This window comes from Brienomyrus brachyistius, chromosome 22 (genome assembly GCF_023856365.1).
Source record: "Brienomyrus brachyistius isolate T26 chromosome 22, BBRACH_0.4, whole genome shotgun sequence".
Lineage (NCBI taxonomy): Eukaryota > Metazoa > Chordata > Actinopteri > Osteoglossiformes > Mormyridae > Brienomyrus > Brienomyrus brachyistius.
In genome coordinates, this window is record NC_064554.1 from 12800411 (window position 1) to 12820140 (window position 19730).

Here is a 19730-nt window from a genome sequence, read left to right on the forward strand (position 1 = left end):
AGCGTCGGGCCAGAATCACATGACCTAATATATGAATCACGTGACGGACCTTGAGGACCCTGAAAACGCCAATGGGGAGGTAAGCGTGAGAGAAAGGTGGGAATTGAACATCCTCCACGCAACACAAGTTGCATGACAGGCGGAATATCTTAAAAACGAGAAATGACTCTTAGAGACCTATTGCGATTCAGATCTGCAAAATTGCCAGGCAGCAATAAATGCTTATCAGGAATTGTACTTCGATCTTGGAGACGTGCCAGCCGCAGGTTTTACTTCCTTAACTGTGCCGGCATCGTTATGGGTGTCTTCCCGGCTGTGGACGGCTGCGCTGTCAAGTGCAAATGCAGTATCAAACGCCTTTTACCGAATGTCATTCTATAAAACGCCGAATAAATTAATCATTATTCATGAAAGGTTGTTTCCCCCGGGAGCTTCTGCGACCTGTACTACGAAGCGGGGTTACCGGCTGATCTGGGTAACTTGTCGGATTTAAGGTACCACAATTTAAATGGACTTATTCGTTCACTTACATTTTGATCAGACTACCTTAAATCCGACGTTACCCCGATATGCCAGTAATTCCGCTTCTTAGTACAGGCCACGGGTTTATGATCATAAAGCCCAGACATTCCCCACATAAACCGGTATTGCTCGTTGGATTACCACCAACAGATATTTTAGTAAAACGCAAGCGACCCGACTATGCCATCTAGCTACCATCAATTAAGTTCGAGCGGTTATATAAATATGGACAAGTTCAAACACATTTAAAAGCTTTATTCTTAAAGTAACTAAATACGACCTTTACGGTTTAATGGAGCTTGGTCGCAAATTAAATGCTAAATCCTACATAGATGAATTCACAATCCATTTCATGGGTATACAAGACGGAAATATGGCAAACCAGTTTGTATTTAGATATCAAATATCTATTAGTAAAACAAATATGACAATGAAGATCGATTCTAAATTTGAACAGATCACACGCGAGACAAGAGGGAGAATGTTTCATGTTTTGCTGAAAAACGTTTATTGTCTTCAAAACAAAGGTTTCCCCTCCGCAGTATTCAGCATGAATTTTAAATTAAATGTGAAGGCAATGCAAAAAGATAAAATAAAACGTGGAAGAAAATATTCACAGTCACAATTAATCCCACAAATAGACTCGATGTGTCACCAAGCCGCTCTTCAATAAGACGCTCCAGTTCTACCAGTAATTGCTGTACTTTCAGGCTACAAATATACTCGCACACCTAGACAGAATGAGGTACGTAACGACATCGCTTCCGGCAAGCTATGCAGCAAATTTCACATCTATAAAGTGCTTTCACTGTACAATGCTTTTACCGAACGCCTGCTTATTAAAGTCGGTACTCCTAGATTTACATTTACGGTGTTTAAAAAGTAGACTAAGGATTCTCTAGACCCTTGTCCTTCGCATGTCGATCGACATACAAAAGAAGTTTTCACTTTCGCCTTTTCAAGTAGCTAATCTCTCAGCAATGCTGCGGGTAATTGCATGGTCAAATCAATACCATTATACAGAATTGCATTAGAAACCTCAGAAGACAAGATTATTGCAGGAGGGGAAAAAAAACAGCAGTATTATCTTTACATGCAGTCTTCTCACCATCTGTGTATTTACAAAATTGTATTTCCTGTACAATACCGACATTGTTACAAAAAAATGACTTGAGTAAATTAAGTCAACTGCTGCCGTCTGAGATCTCAAACAGACCCTTTTATTTTTGGTCGTCTTTCTCTTTTTCTTTCTCCTTCTCGTCTTTGTCCTTTTCCTTGTTCTTTTTCGACTTCTTTTTCTTATGCTTGTGTTTCTGACCTTTCTGCTCAGTCTCGGACTCATTGCTTGTGTGCTTCTTGTGTTTTTTGTGTTTCTTGTGCTTCTTATGCTTCTTCTTGTCCTTCTTTTCCTTTTTGTCTTTACGCTTCTTCTTGCTGTCCTGGCTGCCACCGGAGCTGGCACTGCTGCTGCGGGCATGACTTCCCGAAGGGGAGGGGCTGGCACTGGCACTCGGGCTGCTGTCCGGGCCCCGGTCCCTGGCCCTCTGCTCTGCTCGTCCATCGGCATCCGAGGCTTCGCTGTCACTCTCACTGTAGTCGGGGACGAAGGCTGCCTCGTCCGTCTCGCGGCCCAGGTCGGAGGAAAGTCGTGTGGACCGGACTGAGGGAGGCTTGGCTTTGCTGTGGTCACGCTCGACACGGCCTCCAGCCCGATCTGTCTCAGTCCTGGGTTCAGGGGAGCTGGCCCTATGGGGGGGCTTGTGGGAGCTGTGCTCCTTGTCTCTGGAGTCCCTTGTCTCCCTTGTGTCCTTACTGTCCCTTACATCTCTAGACTCCCTTGTGTCCTGGTGCCTATTGCTCTGCCCTTCTTTGCCAGATGACCTCTCAGCCTTCCGAGGTTCAGACTCTTGTCTTGGTGGCTCTGGGGCACTCTGAGATGGCTTCTTGTCTCGGCTGGGGCTGTGCTCTGACCTCCGGGACTCTGAGGGCCCAGACCCCCCCAATCCCCTCTTTGCCACATCTGTATCCCTCTCTCTATCTCTCTCTCTATTGCGGGGAGGCTGGCTGTGCTCCTTTGAGGGTTGTGGGGACTCCCGCCTTTTGGCAGGTTCCCTGGGTTTGCTGTCTTTGGGTTTTGATGAAGAGTGATCCCTTTGGCTTGGCCTGTGCTCTGGTCTCCTGTCAGAGCTAGCAGAGCTACCTTCCTTGCTGCCAGGCTTCCGTGATGTTGCATCAGCTTTGTCTGCTGGCCTGTCCCTAGAGGAGTGAGAAGTAGAAGAGCTGCTCCTATCACTACCATGGTCACCGCCACGTTCTCCCTCTTTCTCTCTGTTCCTCTCCCTGTCTGTGCTCAGGACCATAGGTTTTCTCTTGTCTGCAGACTCCCTCTCTGCAGCGCTCCGCTCCCTCTCCCTCCCCTTCTCTCGTTCTCTCTCCCACTCCTTCTCTTTATCCCTCTCTTTGTCATTTGGAGGGGAGACCTTTGCAGGCTTAGTTTCTGTCACAACTTCAACCTTCACAGTTTCCTTAGCAGCAGGGGTAACTCGTTCTGGCTGCGGTGAGTTCTTGTCATTGGCCCTCACAGCGGTGCTTTCAGGGGCAGCGGGGGCAGGTGTGGAGTTGTCCTTCCCCGGGGGCAAGGATGCCTTGGCCTCCTCATCCTCAGATTCATAATCTTCCTTTTCCCATTTGGAGCGAGGAACTTGGATCATGACTATCTCATCTTCTGCAGGAGTGGAGCTGTCATTAGTATACTCCTCTAGGGTTTTCACCACAGTTTTCTTCAGGTCCTGCTTCTCCTCGACCTTCTTGATGGGACTTCCCCCTGTGGAACTTGTACTAAAATCAAGAGAGAAATGGCACCTTTATTTCATACACAAAGCATTACAAAAATGTCCTCATAACTAACAGGCAATAAGACACTTTGTATATATACACAATTCTCTGATTTCACATTTTCAAACTTTCAAACAATAAAAATGGTCTTACCTGGTATAGTCTACCAACAAGCTGGAGCCATCAGGAGCTGGTATTTTCCTACGGATCTTGCTCTTTGTCTTCTCAGGTCTGCTCTTTCCAGCACCATCTGAAGATTCCTCTACAATAGGTGCGCAGTCCGTGCTCCCTATCTTCTTGCCAATCTCACGGTTAATCTTGATCTTCCTCAAAGGCACAGGCTTTACCTCCTTCTCCATCAGAGGTCGAATAGCTGGTCTTTCTTTCTCTGCAGGCTTTTCACCCTCAGGCTTGGGTTTGGGTTTTGGGGATCCTTTGGCCACCTCGGTCGCTTCAACTTTGGGTGATCTGACCAGAGAGCCATCTGGGTCCTTCTCTGGAGCTTTCTCCTCTTTTCGTTTCCTTTTCTCGGGTTTGGCTTCGGTGGTTTTGTTGGCCGGCCTATCCTCGCTCTTGATGGCCTTCTCAGTCTCTGTTTTGGGCTTCTCGTCCTTGTTGGGGGCTTTGTCATGTCTGGGAGCCTCCTTCACATGCTCTTTCTTCACCTTTGGCTCTTCTTTTGCAGGCTTGGGCTCCTGGCTATGTTTCGTGGGCTTTTGTACCACCCTTCGGGTTGGTGGAGCCTTTTCCTCTCTCTGTGATGTGTGCTGCTTGCCAGAATCTACTTTCTGAGAGAAGTCCTCCTTTGCCCTTTTGACTACCGGCTCACAGCGGGGTGACTTTTCACGATCCAGGTCTGCTTCTTTCTCCCTGCAGGACTTTGAGGTCTTCATAGACGACTCCTTCTTAGGGGTATTTGCCTCTGGTTTCCGCTTCAGCTTCTCACTTTTACCTTTGACTTTGTCCCTGCGATCTTTGTCTGAGGAAGCCTTGTAGGGCACGGTTGGGCTCTCCATGGGTTCATCCCTAACGGGTGTAGCATCATCACGACTGGAGGCCATCAGCATGCCATCTCCCTTCCGGTCCTCCTTCCTCCCATCATCCATGGAATCTGAGTGACTGAAGGAATCTCCCTCCTCTCCTTTCCTCTTTTTCCGGTGCTTCTTGTGCTTCAAGCCTTTGGGATCTCCAGGGCCACTTCCGCTAGGCTCCCTATCTTTAGGACCCTTCTGTGGCTCTTTCCCTGCATTGCCTACACCGCCAAGGCCATGACCCTCCTTAAATGGAAATTTGTCCTGGTAGGCCTGTGGCCCATGACGACCTCTTGGGAGTAAGCTATGGCTCTGGCCTGGAGCAGAGTACTCTTCCCTTCTCCCACGTCCATATGGCGAGTTCTCCCTGGGTCGTGGTGGGGCAAACCGTTCTGGGGTGAATGGTTCTCTGCCCGCTGGTGGAGCCCTCCCTCGGGGCATGTTGCCTGGTGGATTGTTGTAGTTCTTGAAGTATTTCTCATACCATTCCCGATACTCCCTCTCCCATTCCCTGTATCTCTCCCTCTCATATGGGTCTCCCTGGTCAATGTTGCGGCCATAATATGCCTTGGCATCATATGGAGGAGGTTCCCGGTAGCGGTTCACATACTTGCGATCTCCATCAAGCTGCAGAAGAGGCATGGGCTTCTTTGGCGGGGTGTGACTCCTGTAAGCGGCCGGCGAGCGTGACCGTGAACGGTAAGCCCCTGCACTCGTGCTGCCACCATCTCGGCCCCTGTAGGATGGGGAACGAGTACGGGAGCGGTGGTAACCATGGGAGCGGGACCTGGAACGGTAGCTGCGGCTGCGGCCTCGACCTCCACGCCGACCATATGGGGACCGGGAGTAGGACCGGGACCGGGACCTGGAGCGAGACCGGGACCTGGAGCGACTCAGGGAACGGGAGTAGGAGCGAGGGGACCGGGACCTGGATCGTGATTTAGAGTAGGAGTAGGAGCTCTCGCTGTATGATGACCCTCTATAGGGAGACTTAGATCTGCAAGGAGAGAGGTTTGAACAGGCAATCAGACACAGAAAAATGGGACCAATTCAAACTCCAGAAAAAATTCAAGACATTTTACCTGGAATACGAGCGCCGCTGTTTCTGAATCTTCCTGTACGCCAGTAATTCTTTGGCAAAATCATTGGTGAATTCCTCAAGCTTAGACTTCTCCCTGGCAATGAATTGACAGTGCGAACTATTTATTGAAAACAGGAAGGAGATAAAACTCGACAGTTAAATCAGGCAAGGGCATCATGTCATCATTACTACAAAACAATCACAGGATAATCATTCAAAATATTGCCATCATATTTTAAACACAAGATCAATGAAACACTACAAGTACAGAAAAGATTAAACCAATAAGGTGTGTCCATTAGCTTAGGGAAACTGTTTAGATCATCAATGCACTAGATAAACGTAGCTTAAAAACTCACTCTTCCTTCAACCTGCGTTGCTGCCTGTAGAACTCTTCCTTGGACAGGAAAGGTGCCGGCCCAAGCTGGGGTATGGGGTTGCCGATGGGGGGCTGGGCCCCAGGGGGCACCCACTGGGTGGACACCGCAGCTGGGGCTGGTGGGTAGACGGGCGGTGGTACGTTGTAGTTGGTGGCAGGTGGCTGGCCTGTTGGGTACTGCAGGGGGTATGGCTGCGGGGCCAGGCCAGGCGGCTGGGGCATGGCATGTTGCGGAGGGGCAAAGAGGGCGGGGGTGGGCATGTAGACTGGGGGCGGCACTGGGAGGGGTGCCTGCAGCCGCTGAGGACGGTCAGAATGAGAGCGCCCTCTGCCTGCAGTCCTGGAGGGGAATATGTAAACATTTTTCTATAATGCAAATCTTCAGTAGTAATGACTGAACTGAATGTAGGCACAGGAGACTTACGTGTCCCAAGCAGGTCTGCTGGGCCTGGGCAGGTTGGGTCGAAGTAGCTGTCCTATAGAGAAGCAGAGTCAGATCCACTAGATCAGTCTTCACATGGATGTCGCACACCATTAATTAAAAGGTGCCCGAACAGCCACCTTTCCCAGGATCCTTCACAAAGATCTTACCTGTTCTGGGGATGGAATGGCCAAGGGAGTGCGGTTGATCCATCACTGGCACGTGAAATCCCTGCAGATGAAGGAAAAATTAGGAACTTAAATGACCGGTTAGAAGCGCCTTCGGAGATTAAAGTAACATCCCTGTCATGTGCTTACCTTTGGAATGACAGGGGTTGTCAATGGCGGGTCAGCTGACACCATTACCGAGGGTGCCGATGGGACATTCTCAAGCTCCCTGCGGAATATTTGGAATGGGAGACAAAAAATGGTTTAATTTTAGTGCAGTTTAACCTGGTTATGGATAAAAGGCTGTAGTGGGAGGAGTAACAAATCCCAAACTCGACAAGAGATATTCGGACCAATAATGGGTGAGACTCACTTGGAAAGCACAGGCTCCTCCTGCTTGATGGACCTCTGGGGGGAGGGAGAGGCAGCGCTGTAACCTGGCACACCTGCCGCAGCACCAGCCTGCATGGAGGGGGTGCTAGCCGCAGCAGTGGGCGGGGTGGGGACCACGTGTGTCCCTGGTGCGCTCACTGCAGGGGTTGCTGGAGGAGGGGTGGCAGTTGTCGTAGGTCGGGGAACGTTAGCAAGTAATGGATCTTGCTGCCGGGATGTGGGGGGCCTTATTGGCTGGACGGGCCGCTGCACCCTTGGCTGGGGTGGGACCACAGGCGCTGCTGGTTGGGCCGGAGCCTTGCGCATACGTTTGGTGTAGCCCGTCTCGTTTTTGAAGTTATTAACAGCCTGGTGGGAGATTTAATTTTTTACGTTTGGCCCCACGAGACGACAGGACACACTAAAATAGATACATCAGTCACCGCCATTCTGACAATACTCAACTGTGAGCAAATATCAGTATTACATTCATTCTGCAATACAGACACACTTGGCCAATTAGTTCAAGGCAACACATGAATATAATTACCTGTCGCAGGAACTTATTAGCAATTAAAGCATCAGGAGAAACATCAGATTGGTGGCAGGTGGGACACACGTGCTCTTCAGATTCTAGGAGACATGTTCTGATACCTGAAAGGGAAAGGAGATGATTGTGCTTCACCTACCCATCACCTTCTCCTTGCCCACCCTTAGGCCAAGCAAGCAGCAACTGGAAGGGGACTCACAGTCGTCACAATAGCTGTTCCCGCAGCAGGGGATGACCACCGCATCAGTCATCAGGTCTTTGCAGATCAGGCATAGCAGTTCATCTGGCACAGGGTCCTCCTCCTCCGAGGATGACGACTGTTCCGGCGGCAAGAATGGGGGCTTCTCCTTTTTGCCAATGGCATAGGCCTCTCTATATGACCCAGGAGACGAGGACAGGGTTGTTTCACTCCACAGACTCAGTAAATGGACAGGCTCCCCTAATCTCAGTCACTGTAGATCATAGTGTAAAGGCCACTGAACACAACAGAACACTTACGCATCAATGGTGGGAATGGCGTATCTGCCAGTGTTAGTTAACATGGCTCCTTTCATGCTGGGGTCATCCACCTCCATCATAAAGCTACGTGGGATCCCAGTGCTCTTCTTGATACGCTGCGGTGCCTCAAAGCTCTTGTCCTGCAGGCACGATGGAGTATGGCTGACTCAAGAGTAGAGATCTGTGTGTGGTTTGATTCAAGCAACTCCACATCTCACCCAGAAGCCCACACGTCACATGACATCCTCTTACCCCATTGGTTGGACAGTTTCGTATGTAGTGTCCATTTTTCCCACAGCGGAAGCAGGTGTAGTTTGGAGGTGGCGGTCCAACCATTTTCTTCATGTAACTGCAGAGAAGACAACCTATTACAACCGCAACACATCTGGGGTGGGGGTGGTGTCCGTCACATGATAACGGCATACTTACTGAACAGGATCATATTCGTGATTAGACTGTGACATCATAGCTCTAATTTTATCTTCTTCAGAAGCATTGGCCTCAGCGAGGTTGGCGGTCTGTGCAACAGGCAACAATCTTTATTTACAAAAGCAGGACCAAAAAAACACAAACTGCTTCCATAGAGCTATTAAAGTGAGCACGTCCAATCCTGTAGAGTAGCTAACAGGCCCAAAGCCAAACATCTGGGGAGCCGAGACAGACCAGCAGGCTACAAAGCCTTCAGAGGTGCCCCCTGCAGGTGGGTTAGGATTGTTGACCGCTCAGCTGCATGTCATAGTTTTTCATTAAGCCCTCCTCATACAAGGTGGGTTACAAGTGTAAAATGGACGCCACACTGTTAACCTGCTGTTAATATTCAATGCAAACATTTACTTTCGTAGGACATTATAAAGCCAATAACAAATCTTAGTGGGAAAGGGGGTGGGCATTTATTAGGGGATCTTTATGTATTTATTTATTTAAGTAACAGGTCTTCAAAGCCAAGCAGACATTGAAAAGCCCATGTTTTAGAAACCTGACATTAAATACGAAACTATTTTAATGTCTCAAGTTACACCCAGTCACAGAGATGCAGAAAAAGCCCATCTTGAAAAGGTTTATCTTCAAGACTTGTGTACATAATCACTGATCAGGGTGGCATCCAACTATTGGCAGTTCGAGCATTAATGCTGAACCACCTACAATGCTGTAAGCAACATACATCAGGTTTGTTTGCACAGATGCAGCATCTCATTTGACTGCATTATGATTTTAAAAATATGGGGAAAAGCCACCGTGATCAGACATTAGAGCAGTCTATGGCTTTGTTCAAACAAACCAGTGCACACATTCAAACAGAGGTTAACGTGTTGCCCAGTACTGAAGTTCAGAATAAAACAAAAGAAAAGCACCTCATGAAGGATTACAGAAAATGTCACTTTTCTGATGGCAAAACTGATCTATAAAATGCTCAAAACTTAATCAAAAATTGACCTAAAAGCTGGTAACACGTCGAAAAACGTCGCTCTTCCCGCCAAAATCACCCCACACTGGCAGAGGGTCAGCTCTCTACAGGACCAGACATGCACACAGTTGGGCAGATGCCAAAAACACATCCTACAGGGGATACTGCAGAGCAAAACGGCCCTATAGTGATCAGACATAAAAGTTTCACTCTATGGTGGTTAAGAGGAACTGAGTAACCACCCTGCACACTACTTAGCCACTGTCAGTCAGTATCCCCACAATACCTTCACACACATTAGTGTCCAACAAAATTAAATAAATCTTTCAAAACGGAAGCATTTCACCTTATGCATAAAAAAGGCACATTTTGAAACAATAAAACTTTCATAAGAATTAAAAAAAAAAAAACACCAGTAAAGCAAAACCAGTGTAACGTTACATCAGATACTGCAGGGCAAACAGGACGTTATTTTGAATGCTGTACTGCAGACAGCTCCTTCTCAGACAACTGAGCAGTGAAATCCACAGCAGACCAAATCATTAACATCAGACGCTTCCAATAACTACGGCCAGCACGTAGGCCATTAACCCAGTTATTGCTGTTTGGGACCAGAGTCAATTCCATGGGGTGCACTCGGGTGGCCATTTACAGTAAAATGATGCGCGTCAGCGGAGGTACAGGTCGGGCAGTGAGCATTGACAGAAAGCGCAGGAAGGAGTGTACCTTAGACAGCTGGGCCAGTGTAATTGAAGCAGCAGAATCATCGATCTGTTTGCAGAAAATTGAAAACAGAGTTTAATGCTATGATAAAACACGATTTCACACACACAAAAAACACATTGTATGGCAACCCTGGAGTCACAAACGGCAGTAAAATGCAAACCCCCTACAATAAAAAAAAAGGGTTATATAGTTACATCCTACAGCATTACGTTGCAGTTTTTACCCCATTCGCTAACAATATTTATGCTCAACTCTGATTCGGTTAAACTTTTTACTCTTCCACTTCATACACAATGTGAACCACAGTAAGGCAGCATCTATTTCAGAACATTTACTGCAGCATGTTATGGTTAAGCCAATTGTGCTGCAGAAAAATGTATAACTTCTCAGGCTAAAAGTAAAAAGTCCCCTAACCAATCATTCACCATTGCATGACCTTATTTTAAAAAAGTAGATTATGATTGACAGCTCATCACTAATTTCTGAAGCACAGTCACAAAGGGGGGAGGGACGTGAGGGGGGAAAAAAAAAAAAACCTTCCAATGGCGACTACCTCCGTGTTGAACGTCAAGGTTGTCACAAAAACCTGAAAAGGTTCTAATCAACACTGTGTTGAGTCTGGCACCATAATCAAATTAAGGTCCAAAACCTACACATTACAGCACTCATTGTGAGGCAAGGTTAAGTCACACTCCAAAGAGGTGATACATAATAGGTCTGGGAAGCAGTCTGAAAATTCACATTTACAGACTGGCTCCTCTTGAGCATCACACGGACCAGGTCACACCTGCCTAAGGTCACGCCTAAAGTCCGTAGTAGTCGACTCACACCCCGATGAGAGTGCCTACCTTTGTGCTGAACTCACTTAAAAGTGAACACACAAGACCTTGCAAGAGGTGCTCAGAAATTGCAGAGAGATGTTTTATTGAGAAAGATTGCGTTCTGCATCATACACAGTACTAAAACTGGTCAGCGTCGGTAAACAGTACACGCATCAAATACCCAGGAAACAACCCGACAGAATGCGAAGGTCAACCGTCAATGTGGTCTAAGTTTATACTTCGAGGCACTTGCATTAGCATCATTCAAATAAAAAAATGAAAACAAAAAAGAAAAACGCACACTTGTTTGTTCAATACACACATTTCTCAAGCTGCCTTTAATCATAAAGTAACCCGGAAGTCATTGCCTTTTAATCATAAATGGCAAACTAAGGCTCAGACAATGCATCATAACTGAGGACCAAAGGTCAATTCACACCAAAAGCCACATGATTGCATTTCCAAGACTTTCAACAAGGACACATTATCTCCCCCGCCCCCCCATTCTTCCAAATTGTTTTGTAATACTAGAATTACAGCTTCACGTTGAATTTCAGCCCAGTAAAAACTTGGTCGATAAAAAAAAAAAAGTTAACCAGTGCTGAATCTCGTAATCGTAATAACCATCTAGATATTCGTAACATTAGATGCAAGCTAGAAAAAAGCTTGGATGAAAGGCAGCTCATGACTCAAGGACAATTCAAAAATGCTAAGAGCAACCAGCATTGTCAGTTCATAAACACTTATGTACTTTTACCATTTTTCTGTTTCAGTGCAACAAATTTGACTTGTCTCCAAAAATGGGTGTGAATCTGACCTTCAACGGTGTCATTTTAATATACAAAGTGTATTCAGTGCCTCTGGTATTTTGTTATAAACACTCGAGGAAAAAAAAGGGGGTGCTTGAGCCTTGCAAACTGCTGCTGCGTCTTGGAAAAATAACAGTTGGTGATTAAATTCAATTCTCTCTGTGGACGACTGGCATAACCTCACCACAGAAAAAAAGCAAAAAATCCTCAGAGCATCAAGTCAGACATCCGAGCGGTGCAATACAAGGTGAAATTAAAAATATGACTCAATACATTTTTATTAGGAAACAAAAAAAAACAGCTTTTACAAAATGTGACACTTTAAGACAGACAAACTTTGAACATGCCATCATGTTCACTCGATACCACAATCACATGATCTGATCGATTACACAATAATCGGTACATTGTGTGCTTCACCCACGATATTCCAATATGAAATACAGTGCAACGGCATGCACAAAACAATACACACAGGGTTCAGTGCTGTGCAGTCATAAAATTAATTGCATTTATGTAGATCTTTACCATACAAAAAAGATACAACATTCTAACAGCAGAAGCACACGCTTCAGAGGATACACTGTTTCCCATACTAAAACTATAGGAATAAAGTGCTTTGTAAGAATGTAGAAATAGTAGAATATCTAGTAAAAAAGGTGAGTGTTTTTTTACATACTGCTTTAGAAGGTCCACTTGAAGGTTCAGAGCGGTCACTGCAAGGCAGACAAAAAAAGGGAGGGTTACATCAACTGCAGGAACACTTGAAGTTAAAATTTCCATACGTTAAACTTTACGTAAAAGCACAGAAAAAAAACACACTTACATGACATATGTTTTGCTTGTGGACTTGACTCCACCAATGGGAATTCTTCTGATGATGACCGAGGAGTTTTTTGGAATGAGCGCTCCATCATCAGTGTACTCTAGAGAAACGGATCAAATGAGCACGCATTCGATTATTCTTACGACTTCAGAGAAAACTGTGACAGAGAAACAGTGACATTTCCAGACATTTGCTGTTTGGCTACAGTGGGGAGATGCACTCAAACGCACAAGGTGGCTTCCTACAGATTGTCAGCTGGTTCACGGAAAACACCGCAGCTGGCTGGCAAGAGTGTGACACGCAAAATGGATTCCAGAAGCACGAGTTTGCACACGAACGGAATGCAATGCGCATGCGCCAAAACGACAGCAAACCGCTGGTAATACATGAACAATTTAACTTATATCGCCGTGACGAGCTCCCGGCATTTTTATAACAAATAACATTCAATGCAATTTTCTATTGGTGAAGAAAAATCAACTATAAATTAGCATAGTTTTTAACTATAATTCCTTGAAGGTATAACCAGAACAGGTCCTGAAAACAATGCCCATACACTCAACGGCCCACAGGAAGACAATACTTATGTAGAAACTCACGCAACCCTACCAATTACACGTAGTACATATCACTACATTAACCCTCCCGAGGAACTGCGAGAAGCAGACACCGCAAACCAGCTGGGCCGGATCAGCTCGCGAGCCCACGTGCGCCGATCGGAACAAGCAAGTTAAGCCACCACGTCCATGCTGAAAGGCTCCCTTCCGTGGTGGGCGATCGCTTCGTTTCAAAATAAAGGCCAAAGTTCGAATGGTTTAAAGGACTAAAATTAACAAACTCTTTAGCATCACAAGGTACCGAAATAAAACCGATCCAAGAAAATATCAAGAGGTCACAGTTTCGGAAAAAGCATGTCAGCTTTACTTTCGACAAGCTAAATAGATGTAATGCTATGATCGACAGCGTTAAGTCCAATCTTCCATACGAATTGTCTGTAAACATGGTTACTAAGTAGGCATATACTGACCTACCACGCCATTTTACAGTGTGTACTGAATATACAAATGAAGTGTTACTTACCCTCTTTAGTCTGGGCGTTGGTTATCTGCAAATCGCAGTCGGCCGCTTTGAGTTTTTCGCGACCCATTATCTGTCGCTTTAGGTCACTGAGCGTAATGTGCAGCCCATCAAACGTGACCGTGTCATAATTCAGTTTAGATGAAAATTTATAATGCACACAGGACATCGTGTTAACCAGAATACACTAGCTGAATTGGCCAAACAATGGAAAAATCCAACGTACAATCAAACCCTAGAGAATGCAACGCGATCACTCAACCTGCGTTTTGCCAACAACCGCTAGCTGGCTAGTTATTATAGATAACCATCATAAATGTAGATGTTTCAACATGAGTCAGCAGGAGTAAAATGTTCTTCTCTTAATTAATCGAATTGGGAAGGAAAGGAGGCGGGGGAATCATCAACCTACATTCACACCAATAAAAATTCAACCAATATTAAACGACATAGTCTCAAATAAGACTTCCACAACTGCAGTCCGTCAGTGTAAAGTGATCAGAGCCGCGAACGGTCTTCCAGATCCTTGGCAGAAAAAGAGTCCAGTTGGGTCCAAACGACACCAAGTATCAACGAAACTGAAAAGAGAGTAGGAGAGGGTAGCCAAAGAGTCCGAACCGCGATGGCGGTTAATGTCGGCCTCCTCTCAGCGTCCGTGACTTCAAAATCAGTCTCTTTCTCTCTCCCCAGAACGTAGCACAGTCCAGTCGAGCAATTTAAAGCAAGTCCTCGGTACTCCTCTAGAAATCCGTCGTGTCCGCGCAGTAAATGGCGGAGGGTGAAAAGCTTAAGGAGCTGAAATGTGACAAAGGAGAGAAAGAAGGGGGAAGAGCGGCCTAAAATGGCCTCCCTTTCCCCTCTCACCAAAACAAAAAAGGCCGTCTACCAAAAACGTCGCATCCGCCTTACATCAAAACCTTAAACACAACCCTCCCCGAAATAACCCAGTAATTTTTAACTATAATCCCAAAAAGAAAACACTGCATTAACGTTCTATTTTTAAGGGGGGAAAATCGAATTAACCGTCGTCCGTACAGCCGCTTGTGTAACTACCAAATCTCTGAAAAGAATTATGGCGGACAGCTCTGTGATACATCAGGGGTTTCCAAGGCAAAACGCAAGGGGCACGTAACCCGACGTTATGCGTAATGACGCCGTCGCCTTCTTCTCTTTATTGGCGGCTCATTCTTTAACAGTAACGCTTTATACCGTCCCCTACATATGTGGAGTGTACATAACAAAAATAAACCCAAACCTTCTAAATACTTCAATTCTTCATTCTTTTCTCAGGCGCCGTTTCAGTCTTTCGTAGGTGCTGCCAGAACATGTAACGGTGCTCTGTCAAAATTATATCAATTCCTCCTGCTCCAATCTGAAAGCTGCTTAAAACACAACCAACCATAAAACCTCAACAGGCTTGCGTATATATGGTTTTACATGTGTATATGGGCATGGCTATAAATCCAACTTGACTCTTGATACACACACACACACACACACATGGCTGTGAATTTTCAGTACATGCTTCTCCACCAAGGAATAAGAAAGTGTAGACATTTGGCATACATTTCATTTTATCTGTTTGGGAACCAAACTCGAACATAAATCCGCCTGTATCACAAAGGAGGATTTCTTGCTTAGCCAGATAACATGTCAGATTTAAGATGAGCTAAAAGTAAGGGAACATTTAATTAATTAGTTAACCAGCTTCAGGACACCGGCCCCAGAGCTGTGGTTAATGACGCCACAGAGCTAGTAAATGGTTATAACGGAGTCGGCCTCTTCATGAAAATCTCAGGCCAAGTAGGTTTTATCATCTATACATGACAGTACAGTGATACAAAATGTAGTTCCAGGGTCACCAACTCTCCCGCACCTGACATGACATTCACGCTTTCAGACTCTCATGCTCCTGCAAGAACTCTTACGGCAAATCCATATTACTCAATTACAAACCTCAAATTAACTACATCAAAAGCGCTGAGGGTAGTTTTGCTAACCCTATAGACTATTTACAATGCAATAAACATGTGAGCAGACTTGTCTCAAATTGAAAATCTCACGCCAACAAACTGACTTAGCAACCCTGTAGTTCCCCAGGACCACAGTGCAACCTAGAACAAGATAAAGGCTATACACATAAGGGTGGAGCCATTCATATATATGTTCATACACATGCACTTTACATGCAGTGCAGTGCAGTTCTGCACTGCAAACAATACCAATCTGACATTTTAAAATATTTGCCACTAGGTGGCAAACTAACCATGAATTCAATATACAGCAGATAGCATTATTGTTATAAATTACATGATTACTACAGTTCATTCTACATTTACAGTTCATTCTACTAAATGTTATTCTTTGTGTGTACCTCCTCTGTGTTTTCTTTGGAGCTGGAAACATACCACTGGCCCTGTGCTCAGATTCAAGTGGTTACAATGGAGCTCCTACCACTGAAAGCAATTACCGCCCCCTCTGTCCCACCACGGTGTTTCACACTTGTTGTAGTGGATCGCAGCATTCCGCCTCTAATGGGAGCCAGACTGACAAAAGGGCTCCTTGGCAGGCTGGTCATCTCATGTGGTGTGCAGCTTCTCACTTCCTCAAGCGGGAAAGGACTTAGCAGCGGATTCCCGCTGTGGCTAGCCCTCAACCGGAACTGTGTGTGAATTGGGTCATACGTCATTCAAGTCCTTTTCTTAAAATCAAATAAAAACCCAGGTGTGTGTCCACCATTGTTCAAAGAAGGACACATTATACAATTACACAATTCAGCCCTTTAACATCAACATAAATCAGAAGATGGACAGTATATGTTAACAGGCAAACCTTTACACCACCTATACATGTAACCAAAGAAGCTGATATAGAATAGTGATACTTTATTAGTGCCTGTGGGGAAATTCTCTTTTCACCTACTCCATCTTGCTCTCCGTGAGAGACACATACATTTGAGAGCAAACTTGGGGGGTCACATGGCAGGGGCAGCCAGCACACAGCAGCCCTGGAGCCGGGTGTTAAGGGCCCACAGACACATATAAACTCTGCCAAGACCAGGGCCCAAATCAGCGATGTCATGATCACATGTTCAGTGGCTTAGGCCACTGAGCCACACGTGACCTATTACGACTAAGCTTAGGATGAACATTATCAATCCCAGGAGGAACATCTGACACATGCAGCAGCAAGAAGGTTGCACACAGATGAACACATATACATCCATTAACCCATTTTATGAAACTGCATGTCCTACTCAGAGTCCAAGGGGGTCCGGAGCCTGTCCAGGAGGCTACGGGTGCAATGCAGGGAATAACCCAGGATGGGGCGCCAACCCATCACAGGGCACAGTCACACAGCACTCACTCACACACATGCACCTGTTTAGGAACTCCAGTTCACCTTAGCCTGTTTCAGATCTGTGGGGGGAAACTATGAACATACAAACAGAGCAAAGCAGACAAGGTGCAAAGTCAGCACACAAAGTGCAAACAAATAATCATGGTGCAAATAAATGTCCAAAGGACACAGTACACAAACAGAATACCCCGAAAACTAGAATATTGTAATATTACATAAATAAATTAACAGTTAGAAGGGAATAATAATAAATGAGTGTGTTGTATATGTGTTTGATGTGTGATGATTGAAAAATTTGATGAGGATGATTCTAGCCATGAGGTCCGTCAATCCTCGGAACATCATTGGAGACACCAGGACATTTCCGGGTCTGATTTCCAGCCGAAGTCTAACATTTTATTGCAGCTGGAAAAATGACTTTTAGAAGTCAGGCATCCACTATATGCTGAGCTTCACAATAAAGCCGCTTCACATACACAATCGCTTGCAAAAATCTCGGGCTCCTGTCCTGGTGTGTGATTTGCCTGCTGGGATTCACTCCAACCCACATTCCACATTTATTTATCCTAATTAGTCGTTCGTTAACTGCACCATTACTTATCAGCATTTCTGCTTTAATGCTTCAGTAAAGGGGCTCATTTTCACTGTCCGTATCTCTGCTCATTACCTCTCTGTCCTCTCCTCACCTTTCCCTCTTTTCTCTGGTTCCACCACATGGACAAAAGATGCACCATTCATTCATACACTTATCTTATTGAATCTCAAACATCAAAGCAGGTGAATCTGATGTGCAGTCCTCCAACAGGGAGGGGGTGCTGTTACTGGCCAGGATGGGGTGGGCCAATGTGCTTTTACAATCGATAGCCTTCTGCGATGAGGGAGTTAATTGACACCTCCAAAGGCGCAAACACTTTTCTTGACTGTGGAGAGATTCTTTGGAGCTTTGCCTTGTCTGATTTCATGTTTTTATTCTGTTGGCTGTGGCATTAGCATAAGCACAAAGGAAGGGGGGTGGCACGAGGGAAGATTTTTCACGCTGGGGAGGATCTGGCTGTACAACAAGTAGCTGCTGGCTGTCACATGAGAGGGAACATTTTTGAAGCGGGGGTATGTTACTGACTACCCCCTCCTTAGACACACACATCCCTGTATTGTAGCCAGTCTCTCAGTATAAAGCTTTGACCTACCTTATCGGGGGTTACTGCTCAATTGTTCTCTGAAGGCAAAAAGCAAGTGAAAAGCATGAAAGTGCCCCCCACCCACCACCCCCACACACAAAGCGCTTATCACCATCTGAAGAATTGCAAATCGGCTCAAGGGGAATCAACAAAACACCAACATGCACCTCTCTCTTGCTCACACAGCCATGCGCACACACACACACACACCGACAGGTTTTTAAGTATATCATTGTGGGGACTCTCCATTCGTTTTTATGGAAAAACCTTAATCCCAGCAATGGCAACCTTAACCCCTACCCAGTCCTAACATTAACCATAAGTAACCAAATAAAGTACAAGCCTTCTAGCATTTTTAGTTTTTTGAATGCAGTCACAGATTTTTACTAAATTGAGCTTCCCCTTGTTGGGAGTGAAAAAATGGTCCCCACAACATCAAAATAACAGGTTCTTATCACATGTCCCCACAATGAAATATATATATATAACCCCCCCCCCAGATACACACACACATACACACTCATGTCCCCTGATACCGTTACTCACAGCCATTCTCACACACACGCACATGCACGGATCCCACCCGCACTGGCGAATTTGCACCAGCAGAACCCGCTGACACGCGAGAGTGTCCCAAATTACCGTGATTAGCGGCAGCTGGCTGCCCGTGGCAACGGACCAAAGCCTCCACCCCAGAAGCCTCATGTGCTGTAGCCACTGCTAACAGGAAGGAGACCTACGAGCGCGGTGCCTCGATGTCCGAAGCTGTCGGCCTGCATCTGCTACTCCGACACTGGAACAGGCTCGGCGAGGACCCCTGGGCTGCCCCTGAAATTATTACTTTTTAAATAATACTAATTCCCAAGCCTTTGGCAAAATCCATTTATCGTAGCAAAATATGAGTCTAACAAAACAATGACCATTACTTGGCACTGACAGGTGATAGGTTGGGCTGTTGGTGCCCCCTGCCTGTCAACAGAAACATGGCAGTCCCATCAGTGACATACACAAACATCACACACACACAAGTAAAGTTTGTGGGGAATCTATTCAGGGCAAAAAACTACTCCCCTCTATGACAACCTTAACCCCTACCCAGCAGTAACTTTAACCATTAATAACCAATCAAAAATACAAGAGTTTTGGCTATTTTCGTTTTTTGATCGCAATCACAGATTTTTTATAAAATTGAGTCTTTCCTTACGGGGAACTGAAAAATGTCTCCACAGGGTAAAAAGTATCAGGATTTTATCAATTTGTGGGAACACTGAGTCCCCACACTGTAATACAGGTATCCAGCCACTTTATGAAACTAGAGCGTTCCTATTAAATCTTATCTCATCTGAAATGGCATAAAGCGAAGAAAGAATTACCATTAATTTATATGGGAAATTACCGTATCATACCAAAAAAACACATAAAACCTAAAATAACATTAATATATTGTAAGAGCATTAACATCTTTTAAATAGACAGCCTGTATAAAGTACAAATGTAAGTACACTGCTGTTTCACTTACTAGAATCAATACAGTCAGGTGTCATCAACAGGTATACGTTTGAGAAACGCGTCGTTAGGCCATTTCGCCGTTGATCATCGTAGAGTGTACTTACACAAACCTAGATGCTATAGCCTACTATGGTATAGCCTAAGTAACGATAAATAGTACAGT

The 19730-nt window shown here is 45.4% G+C and overlaps 1 protein-coding gene across 2 annotated transcripts; it reads right to left on the reverse strand.

Annotated features, from left to right (window-relative positions):
* Positions 1-1001: 1001 nt before the first annotated feature.
* rbbp6 (retinoblastoma binding protein 6) lies at positions 1002-14631 on the reverse strand. Of its 2 annotated transcripts, none has more exons than XM_048990526.1 (17): positions 13524-14631; positions 12444-12543; positions 12297-12333; positions 9988-10032; positions 8286-8374; positions 8109-8205; positions 7857-7996; positions 7558-7730; positions 7359-7462; positions 6810-7177; positions 6587-6665; positions 6440-6500; positions 6273-6324; positions 5829-6188; positions 5471-5563; positions 3511-5385; positions 1002-3360 (listed from the first exon to the last, which is right to left on the reverse strand). In XM_048990526.1, exons 1-17 carry the CDS (start codon positions 13687-13689, stop codon positions 1743-1745), a joined length of 5457 nt encoding a protein of 1818 aa, XP_048846483.1. In that variant the 5' UTR covers positions 13690-14631; the 3' UTR covers positions 1002-1742. The 2 variants fall into 2 exon arrangements, with proteins under 2 accessions (XP_048846483.1, XP_048846482.1); XM_048990525.1 differs by having other exon boundaries at positions 5471-5587.
* Between the last annotated feature and the right edge of the window lie 5099 nt (positions 14632-19730).